This window comes from Ursus maritimus, unplaced genomic scaffold (genome assembly GCF_017311325.1).
Source record: "Ursus maritimus isolate PB19 unplaced genomic scaffold, ASM1731132v1 scaffold_3, whole genome shotgun sequence".
Taxonomy (NCBI): domain Eukaryota; kingdom Metazoa; phylum Chordata; class Mammalia; order Carnivora; family Ursidae; genus Ursus; species Ursus maritimus.
In genome coordinates, this window is record NW_024425563.1 from 78,440,802 (window position 1) to 78,466,245 (window position 25,444).

The following is a 25,444-nucleotide window of genomic DNA, read 5'->3' on the forward strand; positions in this document are numbered from 1 at the left end:
CCAAAGAATTCTTGACTGAAGTAGACATGAAAGCATCAGAAATTTAGGGCTATGAGTGAAAATCATAGGGAAAGCAGAGTAGGGCTCACCTGAAAGATGTTTCTTCTATCAGTTAAAAAAATGAAAATAAAATGGAACTCTCAAGAAACTGAGCTTGTCATGACTCAAAATGTTTAATCCAGTTATAATCATTGCTATTCATTGGGCGCTTGTCTACTAAATGCTCTTACGTCCTTTTAATCTGTTATTTAATTCTCACAATATTTGAAAGGGAAGGGGACTTCTAAATAGCTTCATCCTACAGGTGAGAACATAAAGATTCAGGGAGACCGATTGTCCTGCTAGGATCTTACAGGCTGTATGTGACAGGAAATCCCAATTCTTCAGACTCTGAACCTTGAACTTCCAAGTAAGAAGATTACTTCTAAATGTACTATATTTAGATTATACATACTTGGAAGAGAGTCTGAGTTAAATGTGCTGAGGGCCTTTTTTTGTTCTGTGTTTAATGTCAACTACATGTGTTAATGATTTTCTTTGATCTTACATGAATCCAACTTGACATGACTTTCTAGTAGTTATGGTTGTAATATTTAATGGCGTAGGGTAAGAAGGCCAATCCTATTTCCCATCAGGTGGATATCAGGGCTGATCTTTCTGGAGATTATAAGAAAGCGTTTTGGTGTAATTTGGTGTTATTAAAAGAAAGATCTAGAAATGCATGAATTCCTGCCAAACACTGCTCTTGTTTTTGGATTTTTTTCAGAGGAGTTGTATATACAGATAGATAATTCAGGGAATGAAATACTATCATAGATGCTTCCCAAGTGATCGATAGCCTAATGCAGTGTTTTGGAGCTGATGGCTTAGCTGTAAATAATGTCTTGAGAATCTAAAATTTGGGCCCAGAATGCTCCTGTATTTGTGGAAACGAGGAGAGCTAAAGCAAGACCAAAAGAGAAAGAGAACCTAGGTCCACAAAGGGAATTTGTCTTTTTTTCTCCATCCAAATTCTCAGAACCAGAAGAAGTTGGAGAACATGAATAATACAGTCTGAGGTCTGATAATCCTGTGGCAAAAAACAAAGTGCGAAAGAGGGGGGGAGCAGCTCTTTTCTCTTAAAGTATCCTTGTCCTTTGTGCCACAGTGACTCCTGTACAGGCCAATCAGTAATTCAGGTACAAACCAGTGAAGTTATGAAATCCTTCCTTTAGGTAGGGAAAGGTAAAGAGGTGTGCTTCTATCTGGGAGGAAGGAGACAAGGGTTTCATGTTATGGACAAAAAGCAGAGCTGTTCCTCTATTACAGTCTTTATTGGATTTTTCAGCCTCCATTCTTGACGGTTTTCCCAAACCTCCTAAGAGCCTTACTGACCATACCAACTCTGTAGGTAAATTACAGGCTGAGACAAGCTGATGGGAAGAGCTGAATCCAACAGACGGTCACAGTTGTATTGATCTAATAGAAGAATCCCAGTCTAAATGGAAAAGAGAATCTAATACCTTCCAGAGCAACTCTGAAGCTTTAATCAATAGCTGGAATGTTAGATTTTGGCAAAGGAAGAGGTGTTAGATTTTTAAAGCTGACTATGTGACCCCGATAAAACAGAATCAATTTTTATTAGGAATGGAACCTAATAATTTGGCATGATATATCCAGAATTTCCTTGACAAAATTTGAGTAATGGATTAGCTCCACTGGAAATTAGGTAATTTCTTGTGACTTTAACATAATGCACTAGAAGCTTCAATCAATAATTCTTGCACTGGAGAACAGTTTTGAAGTAGGCAAACAGCACGTATAATAGTGTCGTGTGTATATAATTATCTCAGCGTGCCAAAGGGTGGAAAACAATCTTCAAGTGTCAGAGGATTAATAACCCTCCATTTCATTGTTCAGCATTCTATTCTAAACTTGTGTTGGTTTTGTTTCTGTTTTCCCCATTGCCTAAGAGATTTTCTTATAAGTATAAACTTGACATTGCTCAATACAACTTACTTTCATGAACAGTGAGCTGAAATGCTGTTGAAAGCCAAATATTTTACTTGTCAGTGTCTGAGAAGGCTACTTGCTAGGAAAAATTTAATTGGGCTAGGTACTATATGGAAATTCCATGCATATATAGAATCCAGAGTGTAACCCACATGAATTCTTCTAAATTAGATACAGAGGTATATATTTGGAAAAGAAGTGTGGAACTGTTCTTTTCAGATGAGAAGAATTTAACCATTGCTGACACTACTGATTTAATAAGATACCTGCTGTTTTGGATTATTGTTTACTTAACTATGAAAAGAATATACAGTGCGTAGTCAAAGGTTATGTGTTACGCCTTGGTTGTTTCTCTTTGAAGAGAACGTTAGTCTTGTGACAGGGAAGGGAACCCAGGACAGAGCTACTGAAAATCATGAGTGTTATGCTGGCATTGTCAAGTTCCCAGCTGTTTTCTACATATGTTAGCAATAGAGCAAACCGTAAGCGTGGTATCACGTGCATTAAAGTTTGTTTTTTTTCTCGTGTGTGAATGACAGTATTTATTGAGCTGCTTAAGACATGTAGCAAGATGGAAAAAAAAAACATTAAAAGTTCCTAGTCATTTAAAAATATATGTCAAACAACTTAAAACTAAATTTGCTGATGTTTGGGATCCAACCACATTTTTAATTTATTTTTTTTAATGCCCTCCTAGGCTGGTGAATTGCACAAAACCAGCCAGACATTCTTTTTTGAGGGAAAAAAAAAAAACCCACACAGATTTCTTGTATTTCTTAAGGGGTAGAGTGCCCAATGCCCTAAAGATCCTTTTCGTGACACCTATTTTCTGTACCCCCAGCTGTAGCTGACAGAATCGCAGTGACACGTGGTCTGTTCCACCAACGGGCAACCAATGTGTTTTCAGTCATTAGGACTGCTCGTGGAGCCGGGAGAGCCTGAGGCAATCACCAGTAACTGATTTGCACCCCAGGGACCTCATAGACACACTGTTTGGGGCTGTAGGCAATTAAGACAGTCTACAAGGAAATCAATAATATTTGGGGGGCATAGTGTATATTTGCTAACCACCGTGCTAAATATACTTACGTGTGTGTCCTGCCACCAAACTCTGCATGTTTCTGGAGGAGAACCTACACATGGGAAGCTTGTTAACCTCTATGACATGAGTAACACACACAGAATTGTAAGAAGGGTCGGAAGTGCTACCTGATGAAGTAAGTGGTGTAGATAATATGTGGTCTGAAGAGGATGGGGGGAGCCATGGAACTGGGGCCACTGGAAACATTTGCCCAGGAAGAGGCTTGAGCGGGGCACACCCTCCCACCCCTCCCTGCCTCCATGCTCCTGCAATAGACAGAGCTGGGATTTTTATCTAGGCCCTTGCCGTTTTAATAGGAGAAGTTTTATGATTTGTTAGGAAAATCTCTGTGTCACTGAAAATGCCCAGGAACGACGCTTGACAGCATCACCTCTAGCTTCTGAAATACAAGCAGCCACCCGTGTCTTCGTGTTCTCTAGTGGCCTGAAATATGACTTAGGGTGATAGGTGATCAGGCAGGGGCGTTTCTCTATAACTGCAGACCCTGTGGATGATGGGGTGGGGCAGATAGAACAGTGGCAAACCTAAATGTCCTGTGTGTGTGTGTGTGCACGTGCACACCTGTATGTGTATTAGGAGCATTCACTTTGAAAGTTGTGTTCCTCTATCTTTTCTGCTGCTCATTTTTTTCTCTTTATATATCTCTGATCCCAGTAGGGAGTGCCAGGTTTTCATTTGCGGCATCTGCAGAAATTCAGATCCAATATAATATTTTTTGAAATAAATCTGTTATATTCCATCAGTTTCGTGCCTTTAGTTTGTTGATGGTTAGAAAACTAGAATGTGACTTCTAAACTGTAAATTGTACAATTCAGCTACATCCTTAGCCTTTTACAGAAATGCTGTATTTCCTACTTTCCAAATGCTTTTGTTGAGAGAGATTTTCATAAGGGTAAACTGAGTCACATCAGTCCTCAGATACTATATACATACCCCCGAGGGTGGTTAACCAAAGGGACGGAAGAACAAAATTGTGTTAACTTCCTGGGTTCTCTGCCTTGCGCAATGAAGTGAGGAGAATCACTTGGCACATTTCAGGATTTCTCAGCTCCCCTTAATGATGGCTATAGGCCAATTTAGTCAACAAACCGTGCAACTGCAGTAATTGAGAATCACGTCCTTGTGACAAACAAATGTTGCACAGTAAATTGCTGGAAGATACAATTCCCTATTCCGTGTGTGGTTTTTTGTTTTGTTTTTGCTTTTTTTAGTTGTTTTTGTTTGTTTACTGTTCTCTGTTTCTACTAAAAATTTTTTTTAAGCAACTGTTTTATGGAAAGCATTGCCATATAGGACATCTTTATGAAGCTGTTGCTAAATCTGGATTCTGTTCCCCTTCATTTAGTTTTATTTATTTTTCCATCTATTTATTTGATCTTCTGGTACTGATTGCAGCCACCATAAATTCTCATTTGCAAAGATGGATGGAACAATGACAAAAGCATGGATCAAAGCTTAGAAGGAGCACCTGTGTTTGCTGTTGGGTGTGCGTGCGTGCATGTGACTGTGCGTGTTAGATGTCTCGATCCATTTGTACATTTCTCTGGGGAATTTTCAGGCAATTAAGTCAACCCTATTGCAAATAGAGCCCTCTCCATACATTCTGATTTGATAGGAGAATGGGTAATTCCTGTTAATGACTAGTACATCTGTTCAATTATATTGTTTTGTATTGCTGGTTAATTACGTGTCAGGTTGGAGGAGGGGGAGACCGTGAAAGCATGATTCCCTTTTAAATGTCAGAGACTCTTCCTAAATTACCTGTCTTTTTAACATACATGGAACACTTTGACAGGCATTGTGTTCTTCTGACCTTAAAACATTTCCCCTGTCTTGGAGAAGAAGTGGATGTTCCCTGGGAAGTGAGCTATATTGGAACTGGTTTGCCTTGAATGTCACTCATGTCCAGTTTCGTGTGGAGTGACCCTTGTCAACCTTTTGCTGGCAACAGAAGGAGGGCTTCCCATGGGTAATATGATTTTTGTTAAATAGCCTTTTCTTGAGGAGGGTTTTCTTTAGAAAATATGGCTCTGAATGAAATTGAGGCTATATTGTTTAAAACTGTAACTTGCTTTTTCCTAGATGTATCTAGATGTTAGCAAATGAAACACCATTTGTGTATTTTCTTTTCTAAATGGTATGATCACACTGAACCTATTTGTAGATTATAGACTAATGGATAGACTTGTTCAGTGAAGAATGGTATTTATAAAACCAACCCTTGAAAACAGAACAGGAAAAGATTTGTAATAGAGAGGAGAGTGGCTAAGGAGCTAAGTATTCTTTCCATTAGCTAGGGAGTTATGAATGCCACAGTATAAAAGCTTTCTTAGCCAGTTCATATGGGTATTTCATTTTTTATTGGTGTCGGTGGGTTGAGGCCAAAGATTATTACATTTTACTTGACAACTCATGCTATGTCACAAGGCAGTATGATGTGTTTTCATAAAATTATGCATTATGTATGAGATCCTGTAACAATTAAAAAGGGGGAATTGACAGCACAGAAAATTAAGTTCTTAAAAATGAATCATAATGGTGGAGGCTTGCTTGAGTAGAGGACTGATCTTGTTTAATCACCTTGTCTATAAGCGTTTGAAGTGTTTTGGTGGACTGTGTGGTTTTCCTTAACAAAAGAGAAGGATATTAATATTACATTCAAAAAAGCAATAAAGAGTTGTTGATTGTAGTGACTTCAGTTAGATGCCTCTTTCCCAAAGAAAAGGACTTATGTGACTTACGACAGTATGGTAACAACCTGGCAATTTCTCAATTCGGTATTGCTCTTGTTCATGTTAGTAATCTTTCTTTTTTTCTGGCTATACCCTAAGATAGTAAAATATAAAAATATATAAAGGAAACCGTAAGCCATTCTCTTTATTGTAGACACAGTGATACTTAATTATCCGTTGTTATAGGTTCCTTGCAAGACCTCCCCTTCCCAATTTTATCAATATGTAAGATTTTATAAATACTTGTCAAGAGTCTTCTCTGCAAACTATTCTAAATGTGAATAAAATTATTTTCTTTTATGTTTTAGGGGAGATTAGAAGATGAAAATCTATTTCTAACATGTATTGCTATAATTTAGTACAGAATGAGATTTTGCCCTTTTAAATTTTTTTTAAAAGATTTTATTTATTTGAGAGAGAGAGCATGCATGTGAGTGGAGGGGAGGGGCAGAGAGAGAGGGAGAAGCAGACTCCCCGCTGAGCAGGGAGCCCAATGTAGGGCTCGATCCCAGGACCCTGAGATCATGACCTGAGCTGAAGGCAGACATTTAACCGAATGTACCACGCAGGCATCCCGTATTAAAATTATTTCTATTCATTGTACTAATCAGTTCTGTAAGTTATTTCTCAGGGAACTAATTCATGTGTATCTTAAATGCAGTGAGGAATCTCACATTAATTTCCAGAGGATTGACAAATTTTTTTGAGGAGCGATGATGCTAAAACTACCCAATAATTTCGGAAGTACTACAATGACGTTACCCAGTATCTTAAAGTTTATGGTTTATTTTTGTGTTACTATTTATTTGCTGTATTTTTATTTTTGACAATATTATCTTAGAAGTTATATATATGTACATTAATGCTGTAATTAAACACACTTTTTTATCTTACACAAAAATTTATATTAAATATAATATACAAGCAAAATAACTATGGTTTTTAAGCTTCTGATCTTATTAATTTGTTTAATATATAAAATTGAAGGTCAGTTCATTTTATTTTATTTTTCTAATAATAGAAAGTATACCAAATATAGAAACATACAGAGGAGAGAAAAAGAAAAAGAAAAATTAGGGGAATTTTAGTAAAAGCATGAAAATGACAAACAGTTGTACAGCATTTCAGGCCTACCGTCTCGCAATGAAATGCACATTAAGCATCTCATAGAATTTCATTACAGTGAAAATTATTTTTAAAATCTTACCTGAAACAAGTGAGTTTTCAGTCAAGTTTTACATCAATGGGACAATTCCAGTGTAAATAAATGTTTCCTCTGGAAAAAGCTAAGGATATAGATGAGTAATACATTTGTTTCTCAACCTTAAGTTTCTGGTTCTAATGTTGTAGACTTTGTAGAGCGGCCACAGTAACTTAGTGAAGACTTACTATGTTGCAGATATTGTTCTGAGCACTTCATGGGTAAGATCTTTTTCAGTCCTCACAAGAGCCCTATGAGTTACATACCATTACTAGCCTAATTTTTAAAACGATAGAGCAACTCTCCTGCACCATCTAGTAAACAGACGAACGAGGATTAAAACCCAAGAAGTCTGACTGGGAGCCCAAGACTTTAACACAATTACCGAGATATTGCTGACTGGGAAGGAATTGCTCCAAGTCTTCCTAATTGTTGATAGACCATATCTGTATAAGGAGGGTTATAAATTAGCCTTTAAAAATTCTATAATTATTACCTTATGATGCATTATGCTGTAAGAGATTTAAACAGATAATATTTAATATTAATAATATTTAAACTACGGAGGCCACTTCTTAGGACTCATCTCCCTGCTCCCATTACCTCTTCCACGGGTACCAGTTTGGTCTCTCTCTTTCCAATAATGTCCACTGTTCATGTAACTTCTTGTATGAATGCTTATGGAGTAAAATATTTATCTACATATACATATGGATAAGTTCACACTCTATGCATTATTATGACTTGCTTTTCCACTGAAGATCTTGAAATCTTTCCATTCATTATCTTGTCATTCCTTCATTTTTCCGTTCAGTCTTCCAGCTGCTACATATTCCATGGAATCGATGTATCTCTCTTCAACTTCTGAAGGAGTCCTTGTATGTTTAGGTTGATTTTCTTGATTTCCTGTTACTAAAAATGTCCTAATGTTGAAACATCTGTTTCTTCCTGAATAAATGTTCTATGGTCATGGTGCATTATTATTATTTTTTAAGATTTTCTCTTTGATTTGGTTAATCAGTCTTTTATAGAGGTTTTTTACTTATGTTCGTAGGTGAGATCAGTTTATAGTCTTTTTTTGGGGACCTTGTTTTAATTGTGGGATGCCTTTTTGCTGTTTCTCAAAATTTAGTTAATGTATACATATTAATTTATAATCAGAAAAACCATAATGTTATTTCAAAAGATCATTTATATTTGCTCTGAAACAATAATTGTGGAAGTATTGGAGGCAAAGGAAGATAGAATCAGATTGTTCAGTTAGCAGGCCACTCACGCAATAGCCCATGCACTAGATGAATAAGTCCTTCTAAGTAGTAATCGTGAGAATGGAAAGGAAGAGTTGACAAGAGTTTTGCATGTAACAGAGTTAGTATTAACTTACTCAATGGTTAGTGAATTCCTCCTGTATGTCAAATCCTAGTCACCCTCATTGTTACCATGAAGCTAAAAGTTGAATGGAGAGCTTGACAAACAAATAATTACTATGAAATACAACACCCTTTTGATATTGTAAGTAAATTGTACAGGATCCTGGAGAGATTTACTGAGAAGTAAATATTTGAGTTTAGCTTTAAAGAATGAATGGACATTTTCTTTCTTTTTTTTTTTTTTAAGATTTTATTTATTTATTTGACAGAGAGAGAGGCAGTGAGAGAGGGAACACAAGCAGGGGGAGTGAGAGGGAGAAGCAGGCTTCCCGCTGAGCATGGAGCCCAAGAGCCCCGCTTTGGGGCTATATTCAAATTGTTTCAGGTTTCTGAATTTTTATGCAAAATGATCTTAAGATGAATTCATATAATTTTGGAGTAAGACTGATACAAGGATCCTTGTTATGTTCGGCAAAAGAACTGAAAATATCAATAGAAGATTGGAAATATAGGAAGTGCTAGTTCTTGGAACCTCCTTGTGAAATATTAAAATGTAACTGACTGTGATATACCTGGAAATTTCTGAACAGGGAATGAACAGGAAAATTCTGAACAGGGAGTTAAATGATAGGATCTGGCTATTATGAGTAATAGCTAGGTCTTTACTTTTTGTTCTTTTCTTATTATTGTTTAATAATAGAGGGAATGCAGTCCCTTAACAGCTATCTAGAAAATTGAGACTCGATTAAATCATGTAAAATATGTAAAATTACATATTTCTTGAAATTAATATTCTCTAACAACTTAAAGTAAAATGGTCCATTGATTTGCTTACAGTCTAAAAATACAGAAATAGAGATATTCTATTTGCACTTTAATTTCAGAATCTCCTTTTGACTTTGAATGAGAAATCAGCTATGGAATCATTTTTTTTCCTGCTTCATAGAACTTAATGAGCTTTAAAAAGTAATTTTAACAATTGGCAAAGCCATACAGTGTTAAGTGGTAACCTCTGTATATTTCCACATAATTCGTGTAGCTGCTTTTCTCTGAAGAATCTAAATATTTACCTTAGTATGCCAATACTTTAGCTTCATAGGGAAATAGCTGCAATCCCTTGAGTCGAAGTTTCAAGTGATGTAGTGCGTTCCCGTAATCACAGCAAATGCTGGCAGTTGAAGTCTGGGTAGCTGAGCAAATTGCTAGTGGTTTGTATCCTTGGATCAAAGCTGGTAGAGGTGGACAGTGCCCAGAAGTTGTTACTCTCTGATTTATCAGCAGTTGCTGATGCATTGTCTTCATCCCTGTTGCATTTTCTAATTTTTGTTATATAGGGAAACAATGTTTCTTTTATTTTTCTCATTCCAAAAGGACCCGAAACAATTTAATGGACATTTTGTATGAGAATTCAGAATTTGAAATGTAAGTTTTGGGGCGCCTGTGTGGCACAGCGGTTAAGCGTCTGCCTTCGGCTCAGGGCGTGATCCCGGCGATCTGGGATCGAGCCCCACATCAGGCTCTTCTGCTATGAGCCTGCTTCTTCCTCTCCCACTCCCCCTGCTTGTGTTCCCTCTCTCGCTGCCTGTCTCTATCTCTGTCGAATAAATAAATAAAATCTTAAAAAAAAAAAAAAAAGAAATGTAAGTTTTTTTGCACATAACTTTAATAGAAACTTTGTGGTCTCTGTGTCAGCCAAGAATATCTTTATCCATTCTTTTCCATTCCATTAAAAAAAACCCAAAAGCTCAGTTGTTGGATTTAAGACCATGCTTCTTCAATGGAAACCTTGTTTACTATGCCTCACATATAAATGCAGATATCTCAATTTGACTGTTCTCTGTGCTTTTCCCTGAAGAGTTGTACATTTATTTATTTAATTAGTGTTTTATTGGGCAAGTATTTTATCCCAGCAAAGGTAGGTGCTTTTGATTTCAGATAAGAAATACCTCCTCTTAGATTGTTTACATTCTATTAGAGGAAAGAGACTGAAAACAAGTAAATATAATCATTGTAAGGCTGTGAAGAAACCCTAAATGAAGAAGCCCAATGTGAAGGACGGGGGGTAGGACAATGTGATGATGGATTTAGCTAGTGTGGCTAGGAGTGTGTCTGTGAGGTGGTGACATTTGTCATGGGGCTTAGAGGGGTGAGAAGAAATGAGAAGACTTGGAGGACAAACATGGTAGTCTAGAAGAAACAGCAGGCAAGAACATGCTCTTCAGTGATGGTGTCAAATTCTACATAGAGTGGCAAGATCAAGATCTTAATTTCTGTGCTGTGACAATGAGTGGTCTATGAGGATGGCTGGCTCAGGAGTTATTTCTCATTTGGGTGTATGTTCCCTCCATTGAGTCTGAGTGCTAAAGTTTTTTCTGGTTCATTAGCTGAAATATTAAGGAGTAAAGAAACCCCCAGTTAGGATTATAGAGAACAACCAAAGACTCCTCCCCATAGTGGCTTGATTACTCAATTCTTGTGTCATCCACTGTGTTCCACAGAAAATAGGGTTAGGCAAATCATATCATTTCCGCCCTTCTTCAAACCTCTCCTTATTAACCACATAGAACTCAGGAAGAGAATGTGAGAAATGGCTGCCCACGATTTAGAAATAGCATAATCTATAGCTCTTCAGTATTTGCTGCAGTGAAATAATTAAAATTGGGTCTTTTATGGAAATGTTTAAATAAAAGAGTGGCTAAAATTTAGAGATGCCCAAATGTGAACTCCATTGCAGGGAGCCAACCTAAGGACTGCTCTAAACAAATCACCATTCATTTATTGATCTGTCATTGATCTGTGTAGTGAAAATCAATATTATTCAGATCCCTCATCCACACTGAAAAGATGTATACTTGAACTATAAAGATCAGTGAACATTACATTTCTTAACAATAAATTAAATTTAAACAAAAAGTACTCTCACAAATAAAAAAAGTCTTAGATTTGTCTTCCCAGTTCTGTGTGAAATAGAGCAAAGCAGCCGTATGGTCCATCATAATTGAATTAAAGGCTATATATCATTTTTGTCTCTAGGACTGCTAATTGCCTATCTGAAAAGTTGCAGTGATTATTTGAACAATAACATATAGTGCATTGTCTAAAGTTTTTGGTGATGAGACAATTTTTTTCAAATGCCCTAAAGTAAATTTTCATCTTTTTAGAAGAAATTTCACATTCATTTTTTAAAATGTGCTTTTACTTCTGGTCTCCTTTATTTTTCTGCTCTCCTCCCCACTCCTCCCAACTCCATGTGTCCCTCTTCCTCATTCCTTCTCTTGATTTCTGTCTTTTCCTTTGAAAAGGAAAAGAAAAGTGTCCATTGAATCTCTTTCAATTTCTTCAGTTTCATTTTCCTTCATTTAATCTTATCTGCTACCAGGTGGCTGAGTTACAGATTCAGGGAGAGTTGGTTAATCAGGAGCATGTTATTTCCCCTGGGCTTCCTAGCTCTGTTTCCTCCTCAGGATTTCTCTAATGAAAAGGAAAGATACTGTGATGGTCACCATGGAGTCTCTTCCTTTAATTTTCTTGTCTGCCCATTCATTTCACAAACTGCCCCTTCTGTTAAATCAGAAGAGTAAACCTAGAGAATACGACCCCCTTGGATGGAAATTAGAGCACCTTTACCACAATCCTGACAGAGGTGTTTTCTTCTTCAGATGGAGAGTATGTACCCTGTTCTTGAATTTATCCAAAATGAATTCCATGAACTTTCTGAAAAAGCTAGCAGGAGCAGTCTGATTGAGAGATTCAGGAATAAGTTTCTAATTTTTCTCCCCAGTTTTGTTGGGAGATAATTGACCTATATCACTAAGAGTTTAAGGCATACTGCATGATGATTTGATATATATATAAAATGATTACCGCAGTGAGCTCAGCTAACATCCATCCTGTCATATAGATTCAAAAAAAAAGAAAGAAAAAGAGGGAAAAATTTTTTTCTCTTTATGGTGAGAACTCTTAGGATTTACTCTCTTAAAAACTTTCCTATATATCCTACCAGTGTTAGCTGTAGTCATCATGGTGTATGTTACAGTCCTTGTACTTACTCATCTTCTGACTGAAAGTGTGTACCTTTTGGCCACCTTTCTCCAATTCCCCCTCCCTTCGTCCACTTCCCCCTCCCTCCAGCCTTTGCCTCTAGTACCCACAAGTCTGATCTCTTTCTCTATGATTTTGGTTTTTTTGTTGTTGTTTTTATATTCCACATATAAGTGAGATCATACAGTATCTGTCTTTCTCTGTCCGAACTTATTTTATATACCATAATGTCTTCAAGGTCCAGCCATGTTGTTGCAAATGACAGAATTTTCTCTCTCTCTTTTTTTTTTAATGGCTGGGTGATATTCCACTTTATATACAACAACTTCTTTATCCATTCATTCATTGATGGACAATTTGGTTGTTTTCATAATGTAATTTGAACGCCAGTGTTAACATAAAGAAAATTAATTTATTTACTTCTTTAACTTCAGTTATCTTAAAGAAATAGGAAAACCAAATTAATTTCACATTGTAGTAGAATTTTGATGACATGCTTTGGGATTTCAGAGTAAGAAATGATATATAGAGAGTGGAGGCCTTTAAACAAAACTTCATAACCACTTCTGTTAACCAGTTTGGGCTTTTACTAGCTCCTTTTATAACCAGAGGTAGACAGGAAAGCAGGGACTCTGTTGATAGGTCCTCAATCACTTTATGAAATTCTTGGGATAGTATTTTGATCCGTAATTCTGAAGTTACTTACTCTCTTTTTGGAATTTGCTGTGTATTTGTCTCCAGTTGCTGTTTTGTTCCCAGAGCTCTGCATTCTTTCTGCCCAGCCCCCTTGAACCATTGTGCCTGTGGGCTATTTCTCTGATTCTTGGCTCCAGCTTGGCTTCTGGACACTAGCTCCTGGATCTTCCTTACATACCTAGTCTAAAGAACCTGGGTGGACGGCAGACCCAATCCACTCCTAAACCTCAAACCCAGGTCCTGTAGCTTACCACTTGGTCAAAAAGATGTTTCTATTAAACTTACATGGATGTTTATTAAGCATTATTACTTATTTGCCCTTTGTTGCTGATGGTTTCTTTTCTCTTAATATAACAGGGAGAAGATATAAATTCTCATATTGCTATGATATCCATATGTTTTTATTCACCCCTTTCATTCTGTTTAAATCTAAGTATAAAGGCAAATAAAAATGGCAGTTGTATGGCCACTATTAAGTCCATTGTATCCATTTTCCTTTGGCTAGGCATTAGGAATTGGATGTCTAAAGACACCTTTAATTTTTTTCTGAAATTTTTATAATTTTAGTTGTAAATTCCAAATCAGTAATCATTAAACTATATAGAATCATCAAACCATATAGAATATATATAAAAACTAAATCTTATTTAGATCATTACCTAATAGTTTATAAGATATACCACAGTTTCTTTTGCCCCCAGAAGAACATTCTGATAGTTTTGCCCCCAAACAACAAGGTGATAAATGCCTATCACAGAAAGTATTGGGGAGAATTGGCATGATCGTTTTTCATGGGTAATGTATACGGGCATCTTCCATTAGGAAGGAAACTGGACAGCAAGACCAAGCTGTTTTCTTCTTCTGCACTTACTAGAACTGGAAATAATGTTTGTTACCCGCAGTCTTTGGATAAATAACTTCGGTTAGAGATTAGTTGCAAGGTGTTCCAAAGCGATATAAACTCCCATGAGGCTACCATCTCCCTGATGTGATCAAGAGATAGGCAAGGATGGTCTGGACCCTGGGGAAATACACCAGGGATAGTGGAAAAGACAGCGTGCCAGACAGCAAGAGATGTGCCAGTAGACTTTTTTCCTTCTATTACTACAGGTGACCTAAAACAGGTGGTGTGAATTCTAAGGGATTGCTTACGCTCAAACCCTTTTGTTTTTTCTGAATAGCAGTAAGAGGAGTCCATTCAGCCTCTCTTATGCAGAAGGAGCATTTGGAGAGAGACACTATGGGCTGTCAAACCTGTGGGAGGCTGCTGAGTCACATATGATTCACACATCTGGCTTTAGAAATCTTTAGATTTCCACGTTATAGTACGGGGTGGTCCATTTTAAAACTGCTTGTTGAAATTCGCATTGGGATATGCTCTGAACGGAGCACCAGAAACAGTGACAGAATGGCTGTTAAAAAAAAATTAGAATTCTGCAACAATTCATTCTGAATGTTGATGTTTAATTCATGTGACTGGCTGCTCCATGATTCCTTCATATTTCATAAATATGATGGGTTTTACACGGGTGTGCTATCTTGCCAAAGCGGTGTCCTCTCTTCACTAGGGCTTGTGACATGCTTGCTACTGTTGCTTAGATGACTGAGTGAGATCCGTGTTTAAGTCTTTCCTTCTAATTGCAGACGAATTGTTTCCAATGTGGAGGATATACAGAACAACACTAGACTTTCTATAAGGAGATTGACCATTGTATTATGAAGTATTTATTTCATATTTTATATGAATAATTTAAATACCAGAAATCATCATGTTATTTGCTTCTTGAAAGGGAAAACATTACCCAAGGCTGATTTTTTTATTGCCCCCCCTTTTTTGATTAGTAATAGCAAATCATCTGTTAATAAGATTTATTTTAACTAGAAAAGTCACGTTTTAAGTATGGATTTAAAATGGCCTTCTAAGTAGTTGTATGTATGCGAATCATGCTTCACAGCATTTTTTTTTTTTTTTGATTACTGGCTATGACATAGAAATTTCAGTTGGATTTAGCTCCATAAAGTGCTTTTTCTCCTTGTTAATATTTTTCTGTTTAATTCCCTCGACTTTCAGGTTTTTTTTCACATACAATACATAAAGGGCCATAATTTTATAATATTATAACTTAAACATCACCAAGTATTACATCTATTACCTAATTTAAAAAACTTAATTCAAATAAAAGATGTTTGAAATTGTGACCAAGAAACTAGAAATAATTTCTTTTCCTGTATTCTTCTGATATTTATGTAGGCCTTATATAGGTTCATATTCTTTGTAAGGAGTTATTTGATAGTGCTAAAAATTGTTAACTTTTTCACCATTTGCTAAGCATAAATTCATGTTTAGAAAGCACAATTCTCATAGTTAATTTCACAGTGTTAATGGAGAAAAACAATTTGATTAAAACAACTAGTTTAGCTGTGTGTTTATACTGAGCAGGGCAGGAAGGAGAGCTGGCTCCAATACCTCCCCAAGCAGCAGTCTCGTGCTTGGCATGTTCAGTGTGCTCAGGCCATCAGAGAGGAGCGCAAGGGCAAAGAATGTGTTGCTCAGATAAAGAGGGTTCAAAGAGAACCTGGGTCTGTGGGGACAAAAAGGTTGAGAGCAATTAAATTGTAATGTATTTTCTGAGCCGAAAAGGTATTTACCACTTCAAGTTTGAAGGTTTCGTTCCAATTTTTCTAGAATTTCTGCACCTAATGGTAAAGGAATAAAAAAGTTGGGGATAGGCTACCCTTACAATATTCCTTTCTGGTGGTCCTCAGAAGGAGAGTTCTTGTTTTTTGCATTTGCAAGTTAATAAATTTGCATTGACAGCTTTTTTGATTGTTAACTAAACTCTGTCCTGGAACAGCTGGCAGACAAATTATACTATGGGCTGTCTTTAAAAGGAGTGCAGCACGAGTCAGTCTGGGCCTAGGCTTTTTTTAAAAAAAATATTTATTTGGCAGAGAGAGCGAGCACAAGCAGGCAGAGCGGCAGGGAGAGGGAGAGGGGGACGCAGGCTCCCTGTGGAGCTTAGAGTCTGACTCGGGACTCTGATCCCAGGACCCTGAGATCATGAGCTGAGCTGAAGGCAGATGCTTAGCTGACCGAACCACCCAGGCGCCCCTGCTTTGTTGGCTTCTTAGGGCAGATTGCTCCGCACTTTGCCATTTACTAACTCTTTGATCTTGGGCAAGTGACTTAACCTCTCTATGCCTCAGTTTCCTTATCTGTAAAGTAGGATGCTATACTGCTTCAATAGATTTTTGTTAAGAATGAAAGGATGTTCACATGACATGTTTAGAACAGCTCCTCACACTTAGGTGCTCAGTCGATATTATCTACTATCCATCGAGTGTCTACTGTATGCGTAGAACTGTGTTAGATATTCTCAGAATACAGAACTACATGCTGTGGCCTATCCACTCCCTGAAATTAAGTATTGCTGGAGAAAAATAATACTAACATAAGACCTATAGCAGTACATGTGACATTCTGTAGGACAGGCTATATAAATCTTAGAAACATAGGGAGAAGAAAAATTTCTGAGGGTTTGAAGACTTGGATTGCCCAGAAGTAGGATCTAAGCACAGACATAAAGGATGAGTTTTGGGAGCCGAGGGGACTTAGGTAATTTCAGGTGAGCAGGAAATGCGATTACCTAATGTGACAAAACTGCCGCGTTTGTGAGGCAGCTAAACTGGCTTGACTGCAGACAGTGATCCATATGGAGAAGTGGATTGGCCATTTAGAATCCAAATATTTAAAATAAGCACTTGAGTATTCGGTGGTATTTAATATATTATGAATGCACAGTTCAAAATTCAGAGAAAAAAGGAAATGAGGACATTTTTATCAGGACATTATATAATATTCACATGCTTGAATGAGGCTAAAATAAATTTTGGGAACAATCTGCAATGACCGAAAAAAATACAGATAATGCAAGGGAAGATCATCAATAAAATGAATGGAGGTTTTGTCATAAGCAAATCATTTTGTTTATAGAAACACCTGCAGCAGAATTTTGTACCCTTGTGGGACACCTCCATTGGCACCAGGCTAGAGGGATGCGACTGGAGGTTCTAACTCACCGGGATGGGGAAGGATAAAAGACAAAACTCTCAGGGCCCTCAAGGGAGCAAATCCCTCATAGGAAAACCCTTTCCCCTTCTAGCGAACCGTGGAACTGCATTCGTATCAGCCCTAAAGTGTATTGCTCATTTGTTGTCTTGGAAGCTGGAAGCAAATTGCTGGAGCTGAAGTAAAAAATATTCACCAAGGAAACAATGAAAAAATTCTTGGGTAAAACAAAAATAAATCCAAGATGGTATAAAACGTAGGTATTAACAATCTTTGATCTTTGAGAATTAGGAGTGTGTTTATTTATGACACAGATTAAACACACAGACATGGACACAGACACACACACACACAGACACACGCAGACACACACACAGGAGCAGCAAAAGGCCGACAGAAAATGAAGGCAGAGGAACATGAACTCAGCTTAAAATCTGATTTTAGTGATAACCCCCTTTTTTTCCTACTCTCAAGGACTTTTACCTTTCCACTGTGATTAGCACTTCACATCCCTTTCTGCATTTCTTACAGGGTTGATTCTAGATAAAAATGGAATACTAAAGCATTTCACAAGTCTAAACAGCTTTCTAAAAACAGAGCAGCAGTGTTATTGAAAATGGTTTCAATTGAGAATAATTTCAGGAACTAACATTCCTGGCATAACACCCATCTCACAAACAATCCTAGATTTAATGCAGATATCAAGCACTCCTTTTACACTAAGGGAAAAAAAAGTATTTAATGATATAGTTATCTACATTATAAGAAATGCCTATTTAGCAAAAAAGTGTGTCTGGGCCGTCTACATCTTTGGCTTACTTATGTTATATTTATCCAACTACAGGAACACTGTGGGTGGTTTATTACGTAACAAAAAGAAGTGTGGCATTGGTGGGATATTTATAGCAAGTAGAACACTTTTGAAATATATGATCTTATTACTTCGAATTTATGAATAAGCTCTTTATATGTATCAGCACAACTGAAGTGGTCAGATTGTCAGATCTTGTGATATCCTAATTTTTTCCCAGGCCCACAGGGTATAATTATGCCTCTTATTAACTTGGGTTAAAAATAAAATTATTTCTTAAGAGTAGTGGCATAGGCAGAGAATGCCTAGGACAAGGACTTTAAAGGGTGCAGCCTTCTCACTCTCACGCTCCTCCTTACTGTAACAGCCTCCTCCCTTCCCCTGTCTACCTCCTGTTCCTCTTTTGCTTTAGTCACTATGATAATGGCTGGTTGGATAATTCAAAGAGAGTGTGGAAGAAAGATGTCTGTTTTGCTACTTTCTCCTTGCAAATAGCAGTGGGTTCATACACCACCTTCTCTTTTCTAGAGGACTTAACCACATCACATATAGCACAGGACAGTTAGTCTTGGTAGGACCTATTATAACAATTCTTAGCTATCACTTTGGCCTCATTGTTCCAACCAGTAAAAAGGCAAATTCTCTCTGTAGCATTTTAAACAATTAAATAGATAACTATGTAGACTTGACACTTTGTACTCAACCATTACACTTTACAATAGATTAAACAGGGTGTAATTTGTGCTGTTCTGAATTTGATGTTCCTCAAATGCATGCAAAATGAAATGGATTACCATATTTTTTTTTTCTTAAATGAAGAGTTTCCTGAACTATGCACTACCCTTTTGAAAGCTGTGTAACAGGCAAATCCAATATCAAAAGGAACAGTATTAATTGCATGGCAAGTATTTTTCTTTCAAATTTAGTGAAAACTCGAATATCTTATATATTGGCTTTTAAAATTTGGGCTCTTTCTGTACCATAAAATGAAGTCCAGGATATAAGAGACTATCATAATTATTCAACAAAATCTTTGTCTCAGTATTTAGATCTCGTAGTGAATTCTCCAATTTACCCTGAGTCTGCAGACATTGTCAGTTGGAAACATATACTGGCTAGTTGACTATTTGTTATTGTAGGGGCAGAGAAAGATTACAAGACCTTTTTTTCCCCCTATGACATTCATTATAATTGAAAGATTTGGGATGATAAGGTGTTCCCTTTAGAGATTCAATAATCCCCTTATAATAGCAAGTCATATTTTGAATATTTGCTACTTATTGAAAAGTGGGTGCTTCTTATAGATGCATGGGTACAGCAGTTTATTTTTTCTGGTGTGGGTTGCGAAGAGAAGAAATTTGTTAAACCAGTCACTTTCTCTACTTAAATAAAGATAATTGTGCTTCTTAAAAACACAGTAATGTAATTATATTTCATTCTGATACTTTTTTAATGTATTCAATAAATACCTGTGTGCTTACTAGATACAAGACACTGTAATAAAAAGATTGAGGATTCAGTGATGAATGAGAATGAAATATATCCATCTCATCTGGAAACTGTACAGGAGAATAAGCACAAAGCACAATTAAAAGGCTTTTGGAGTTTAGTGGACAGAGGAGAAAATCTTTAGTGTGGGAGGTTGTCAAAGGTGCTATTCCAGTACTTGTGGAATTTATTCCATCACAATGGAGGTGGAGGGTTCATTTCAGGGAGAGGTTATAGAGCAAACACAGAACCTGGAAAAGGACAGTCAGCCCACATGGACATGTGTGAGGTTGGTTGGTGATTAGAAAATATGCCTTGTTTATAAATACAATACTGTAACATTTTAATGAGATTTTTGGTTGTCTTCATTATTTAGAATTCATAGAGAGATTCTGAAATTTTCAGGCCCTTGAAATTACTTTTCCTTATCCTTCTTTCCTACATGCTGGTATCTGCCCCATATTCATCTGAATGCCTTTTTCTCTCATCTTTCCCTCATCTTTCCCTCTCCAGTCCTGAGATGGTGAAGACATTCACACATTTATGCTGATTAGTACCAGAAAAAATGGTGACCTCCGGTCTAGGGCACATCTTTAAATACACTCCGGCTAATGCTCTTTTTAAACCTCCAGCTTTCTTTCCAACTATCCTACCTTAATACCTGCTGCTTGTCTCTGAACAGATGACTGTCTCTTTTATTACAAAAGAAATAGACACCAGTAAGTAGAACTGTCTCAGCTTTCTGATCAGGTTGCTCTGGTTATTTCCATTTACCCAAAAGCTTTTACATTTTCCCTGAAATCTCTACAGAAAAGGTATCCTCCCTTCTAGCCATGGATTAGGCTTCTCCTGGATTATGCCTATTTCTTCACTCATTCTCCATTCTCATGTTTGGAATACAGGGGGTGAGCAAGAAAAAGCCTAATGTAGAGCTTCTGAAGGACCTTACTTGGTCAATAAATTACATATTCTCTCCTGAATCTTGTCTGATTCCTTTCTACTTGCTCTTCTCCTTGTACATGGAAACATGCCTACATCTCTCCTACTAAAAAAGAAAAATAGGGGTGCGTGGATGGCTCAGTCCGTGAAGCATCTGACTTGGGTTAAGTCATGATCTTGGGGTCCTGGGATAGAGTCCTGTTCAGGCTCCCTGCTCAGGGGGAATCTGCTTGTCCCTCTGCTCCTCCCACTGCTGGTGCTTTCTCTCTCTCTCTCTCTCTCTCTCTCTCTCAAGTAAATAAATAAGTAGATAAATAAATAAATATGTAAATAAAAATCTTAAAAGAAAAAGAAAAATAAGGACTCTTTGTTCTTCATTCTTTCCTAGATTCCACACCATTTCTCTCATTCTCCTTACACATATGGTTTGGATAAATTTCTTCCACCTTATTTGATGACTCTATAACTACATCCTCTCTCTGGAAATTTTTCCCTTGTTTGGGTTTTGTGATACCATTGTTCTTGGATTCCCTTCTCTTTTACCACTACTCAAATAGTAGGTCTCTTCTTTAAATGTTATTTTCCAGAGTTCTAGTGCTGGGTATTTCCTTCCTCCTCCTGTATACTGTCCTTTGGGAGTCATACATTGATTTACCCAAGTCCTTTATATACATTGTAAACACTAGATCTTTATATTCTTATTGAAACTTCTGAGGACTCCAAACCCAGGTATATTAGCTAAGCATCTGCGTTTGGCTCAGGTCATGATCTCTGGGTCCTGGGATAGAGTCCCGCTTTGGGCTCCCTACTCAGCAGGGAGTCTGCTTCTCTGTTTCTCATTGCCCCTTCCCCCCCTCGATCGCGCCCTCTCTTTCTCAAATAAATACATAAAATCTTTTTAAAAATGGTGTCAGTGCTCTTTGCTCCTGCCGACTCCCTGCTGTAATTTATTGTTTTGAATGTAAAAATGGAGCACAATTCTATTTATCTAATAAAAGTAGTAAGAATATTAGTTCGTATTTATAGTATTTTGCAAATGGATTATCAGGGAAGAAGGATTTACTCTATTCAAGCTCCTTCTGGCTGGATTAAGAATCACATTGACTTGAGACAGATTAACTGGAGAATATCAAATTTAATAGCATACCTGTGAGGAATCCACACAAACATGGAAATTCCAAAGGCATTTAGGCACCACAAGGCTTATATGAGCTAAGGAGAGGAGTGGCGTCTGAGGATACAAAGGGGAGAAAGACCATTAGCAAGAAGGTGAGAGGAGATGGCTGTAAAACAGAGGTTCCCTATTAGGGAGGTAAGTTTCTTAGGTAAAGAAGAATCTCTGTTCATAGCTGTCTTCCTTATGTAAGTAGGCAGTTGAGGGGGAGGTAAAGAGCTTTTCCTGAATATACTGGTTTTTGATTGCCTTTGACTCAAAATAATGTTCATGCCAAAGTGGCCCATCTTGGGCCCATCATGGTGGCCTTCCTTTGGCCCCTACAATATGCACCAGCTTATAAACAGCAGAAAGTATAATATTAAATAATGTGGTTTACAGCCATCATTTAATGGTTCTATACATTTCTTTCCACACCCTTCTCCCGTGTATTTTTTTATTTCTTGGTATTTTTTTTACCTTTTAAGATCATATTCGTACAGCATGGTTCAATAAATATTCTTCCTTATTTTCATTTGTGTGAAAGTATCCCCAGCTTTTATGTGTTTCATTTTTTAACTAGTTGGCTTCATGTTTGAATCAAGCCACTGTGTTTTTCTTTTAAGTATTCCGCCCTTTTTTTGTCACTTTCATTTTTCCTTGTTCCTCTTTAAGTTTATCAGCTAGTTATTTTTTGTATGTTCACCTGCACCTCATTTAAATCCCTTTTTTACATTATGCTTTTCCCCTACATTTTAATTCTGTTACATTTAAATATATCTGACAAAAAGTTAGTAACATTGTAGATCTACTGAAATTCTTATCTATTCCAGGAAAAGAAAGACAAACATGTTTAAATCTCATGATGGAACACTTACAAAATACACAGTTAATTTTCAAAACAGCTCTTTTCTAAACCACTCTTAGATGTGGTCTCTTAAAGGTGGGAGAACACTTGGTACTAATAAAATTTGAAGAAGCAGGATAATAAACAACGGATAGATACACATGTCATATATATGTAGAAAGAAGTTCAAATTCAAATATAAGTCATTTCCTATAATTCTTACTAGTGTTTTCTTGTATTTGCATGTGCAGAAAAGAATACACATTGTATGTCTTTTTACAAATAAGGATGAATAAATGCAATAGATGAAGGAATTACCAGCTATATTGATTTGAATAGGGAATATTGTGTGCTGTTCGGTAATGTCTCTAATGCCAGGAAGAAGTAAGACCATTGATTTAAGCTTTGCTAAAATGTCCTGACATCCGTAACTTATATTTTAAGATCTCCATTTCATTAATCAGAAATATATACATGAAAAGGATTTGAACTAAAATCTTTCAATCATAATTTTAATGCTTAAAACCATTCCTTTAAAATGTCAGCTTTGATTCAAGAATTCCAAATCTAAGAGTCTAGCTAAGGAAATGAAATACTTTTAAGCCTTATGCACTAAGGTATTTGTTGCTGTGTAATTTGTGGTGGTTAAAGCTGATGATACTCTCTCTTAATAAAAAAGGATGGTCAAATATATTATGGGATGTAGAGATAATGGAATATTAAGTGGCCATTAAAATACAATGTTTATAAAATATTTGTAATGACATGGGAGAGTATTTATCATATGACCTAAACAAACAGAGATGTGAATTTTACATAGTATGCTTTCAGCCACGTGGAAGAATTTTAAAAGACTAGAAGGGAATACATCAAAATATTAACAGGGGTTATCCCTGGGTGATGGAATTATGAGAAATTTAAAATTATTTCTATTTTCTTTTTTTCAAATATTCTATATGTAGCACACCCTTGATATTAAGAAGACTTGTAAGCTAAATGGTAAAGTTTAATTTAGAATACTCTAATTAGTAACTAGTTATTAATAGAATTCTCATAAAAATTAAGTTAACATGTACCCTTATATTGGAAAAGAGATCTCTGTCGTTTTTTCTTTTTGTTTTGTGGGATGTCAGCATCCTGAGAAGTTGACCACTGAAGATTCATTGGTTTTGTAATTTGAAAGTGGGTTGCGAGGGTGGACATAGTAGGAACTTGGAGGGGGAAGAAAGATACAAGGCAATTTAATGCATTAACTACAGCACAAGTATATGTGTGGCTTCAGTTTGCCAGAGATTGATAGAATGTTCTCTTCTGATTTCTGCAGCATCAAGTCATGGGTGGATAAGATGCAAGAAGACCTTGTCACACTGGCGAAAACAGCAAGCGGAGTCAATCAGCTTGTTGATGTGAGTAACATCCCAAGAAGTTTGTTAATCTTTTCCTTGATTTGAATGCAGTACTATCTTCTCGGAAACTGCATTTCTATACTATGAATAGGACATGTTTTTTCATGTGAATCGGGTAGTGAAATTCGGAGAAGGAGCCTTGGTACTTCTAGTACTGCTAGTTATTATTATTTTTTTTAAGGATTTTGTTCATTTGTGATAGCAAGAGAGCGAGAGAGAGAGAGAGAAGCGAGAGCGAGCGCATGAGCTGGAAGCAGGGGCAGAGGGAGAGGGAGAAACAAGCTCCCCATGGAGCAGGGAACCTGATGTGGGGCTTGATCCCAGGACTCTGGGATCGTGACCTGAGTCAAAGGCAGATTCTTGATCGACTGAGCCACCCAGGCGCCCTGAGACTGCTAGTTATTGTGAACAAAAAATGCCATTCTGAACAATTAATGTAGCGTTTTCACCACACCCTACTGTTTACATGCAGCCTTACCTTAGATGAGTTCATGTGATGTGTAGAATCCCCTAGAATTCATCTTGGGGTTTTTATGTTCCCGTTCTTCAGAGTATATTTTAGAATCTCTCACACAGTGGTGACTTGAAGTCCTGTGATGGATTCTTTTGAATATCCTCAGTGGGAACACATGTTCTTTCTTTGAGGGTAGATTTTATTTTTAAAAATGGTTGGAAAGTGTTTATAGCCATGTCTAGAGACTAGAGTGAGTCATTGAGATGGGTAATAAAGATTTTTGTGCAAGAAAAGAAGACATTCTAAAATATGGTTTTTCTTACGATTTATGAAATGGCTATGAAAGTCACTCCAACATGATTCTTGAAAATGATAGCAACATATAAATATTTGTGTAGCATCTTAAATAGATTATTTTCCTTGGGTAAGAGTGTTTACATGTGTAGGTTCCATAAGATTTATTAAAAATTAGATGTCATTTCTTTAGAGTCTCACTACTTCCATTCCAATGTAAGTAACAGTTTGAAAGTGCTTTTATCTTGTGTTCTTAGTGATGCAGTGAGACCTTTTGTTTTCCACAAATGTGATGAGTCACAGAGGTGAGATATGGTATAAAAGCAAGTTCATGTATGATACATGAACATTCATCATAGGGATATATATATATGTGGGTATTCCTCCCAGGGGGACACTGAAGTGTATGGTTACCTTGTGTATTGATCAAACTTCATAAAGAAACATACTGAAGTATGTTGAAGAAACTTAAGTATCTGTGACATGAGCTAAGGAATGTATTGGGAAATGAAAAGTGTTCTTTGTGAATAACAGTGATTGAATTTAATTCTAATCAACACTTATTAAGCACAGAGTATGTCTCAGGCTGTGTCCAGGCTGTCAAAGGTTGACAGAGATGCATTTCCTCTCTTCAGAGGACCGACACTGTATGACTCAAAAATCCTTCCTTTGAGGGTGCAACGGTTCCTGTAAGCTGATGCTTGGGGTCCGCAGTGATTCCTCATAGGAAAAATGTGTTAAAATGTCAAATTGTGCAGGATAATAAGGTGAGCCTCTGTGAAAGTGATGGAGTTTGTGGCATGAGGAAAAAAGAAATGAGAATTGACAGATTCTGGTTAGAAGTGATAT

At 36.8% G+C, this 25,444-nt stretch overlaps 1 protein-coding gene across 2 annotated transcripts in view; it reads left to right on the forward strand.

The window, feature by feature from the left end:
* The window catches only part of CACNA2D1 (calcium voltage-gated channel auxiliary subunit alpha2delta 1), a 480,944-nt gene that overhangs the window by 59,600 nt on the left and 395,900 nt on the right, over nt 1–25,444 (forward strand). For both annotated transcript variants that reach the window (XM_040644315.1, XM_040644316.1), the window contains exon 2: nt 23,766–23,847. In XM_040644315.1, coding sequence (XP_040500249.1) covers nt 23,766–23,847 — 82 coding nt within the window. The remainder of the gene's footprint in view (nt 1–23,765; nt 23,848–25,444) is intronic.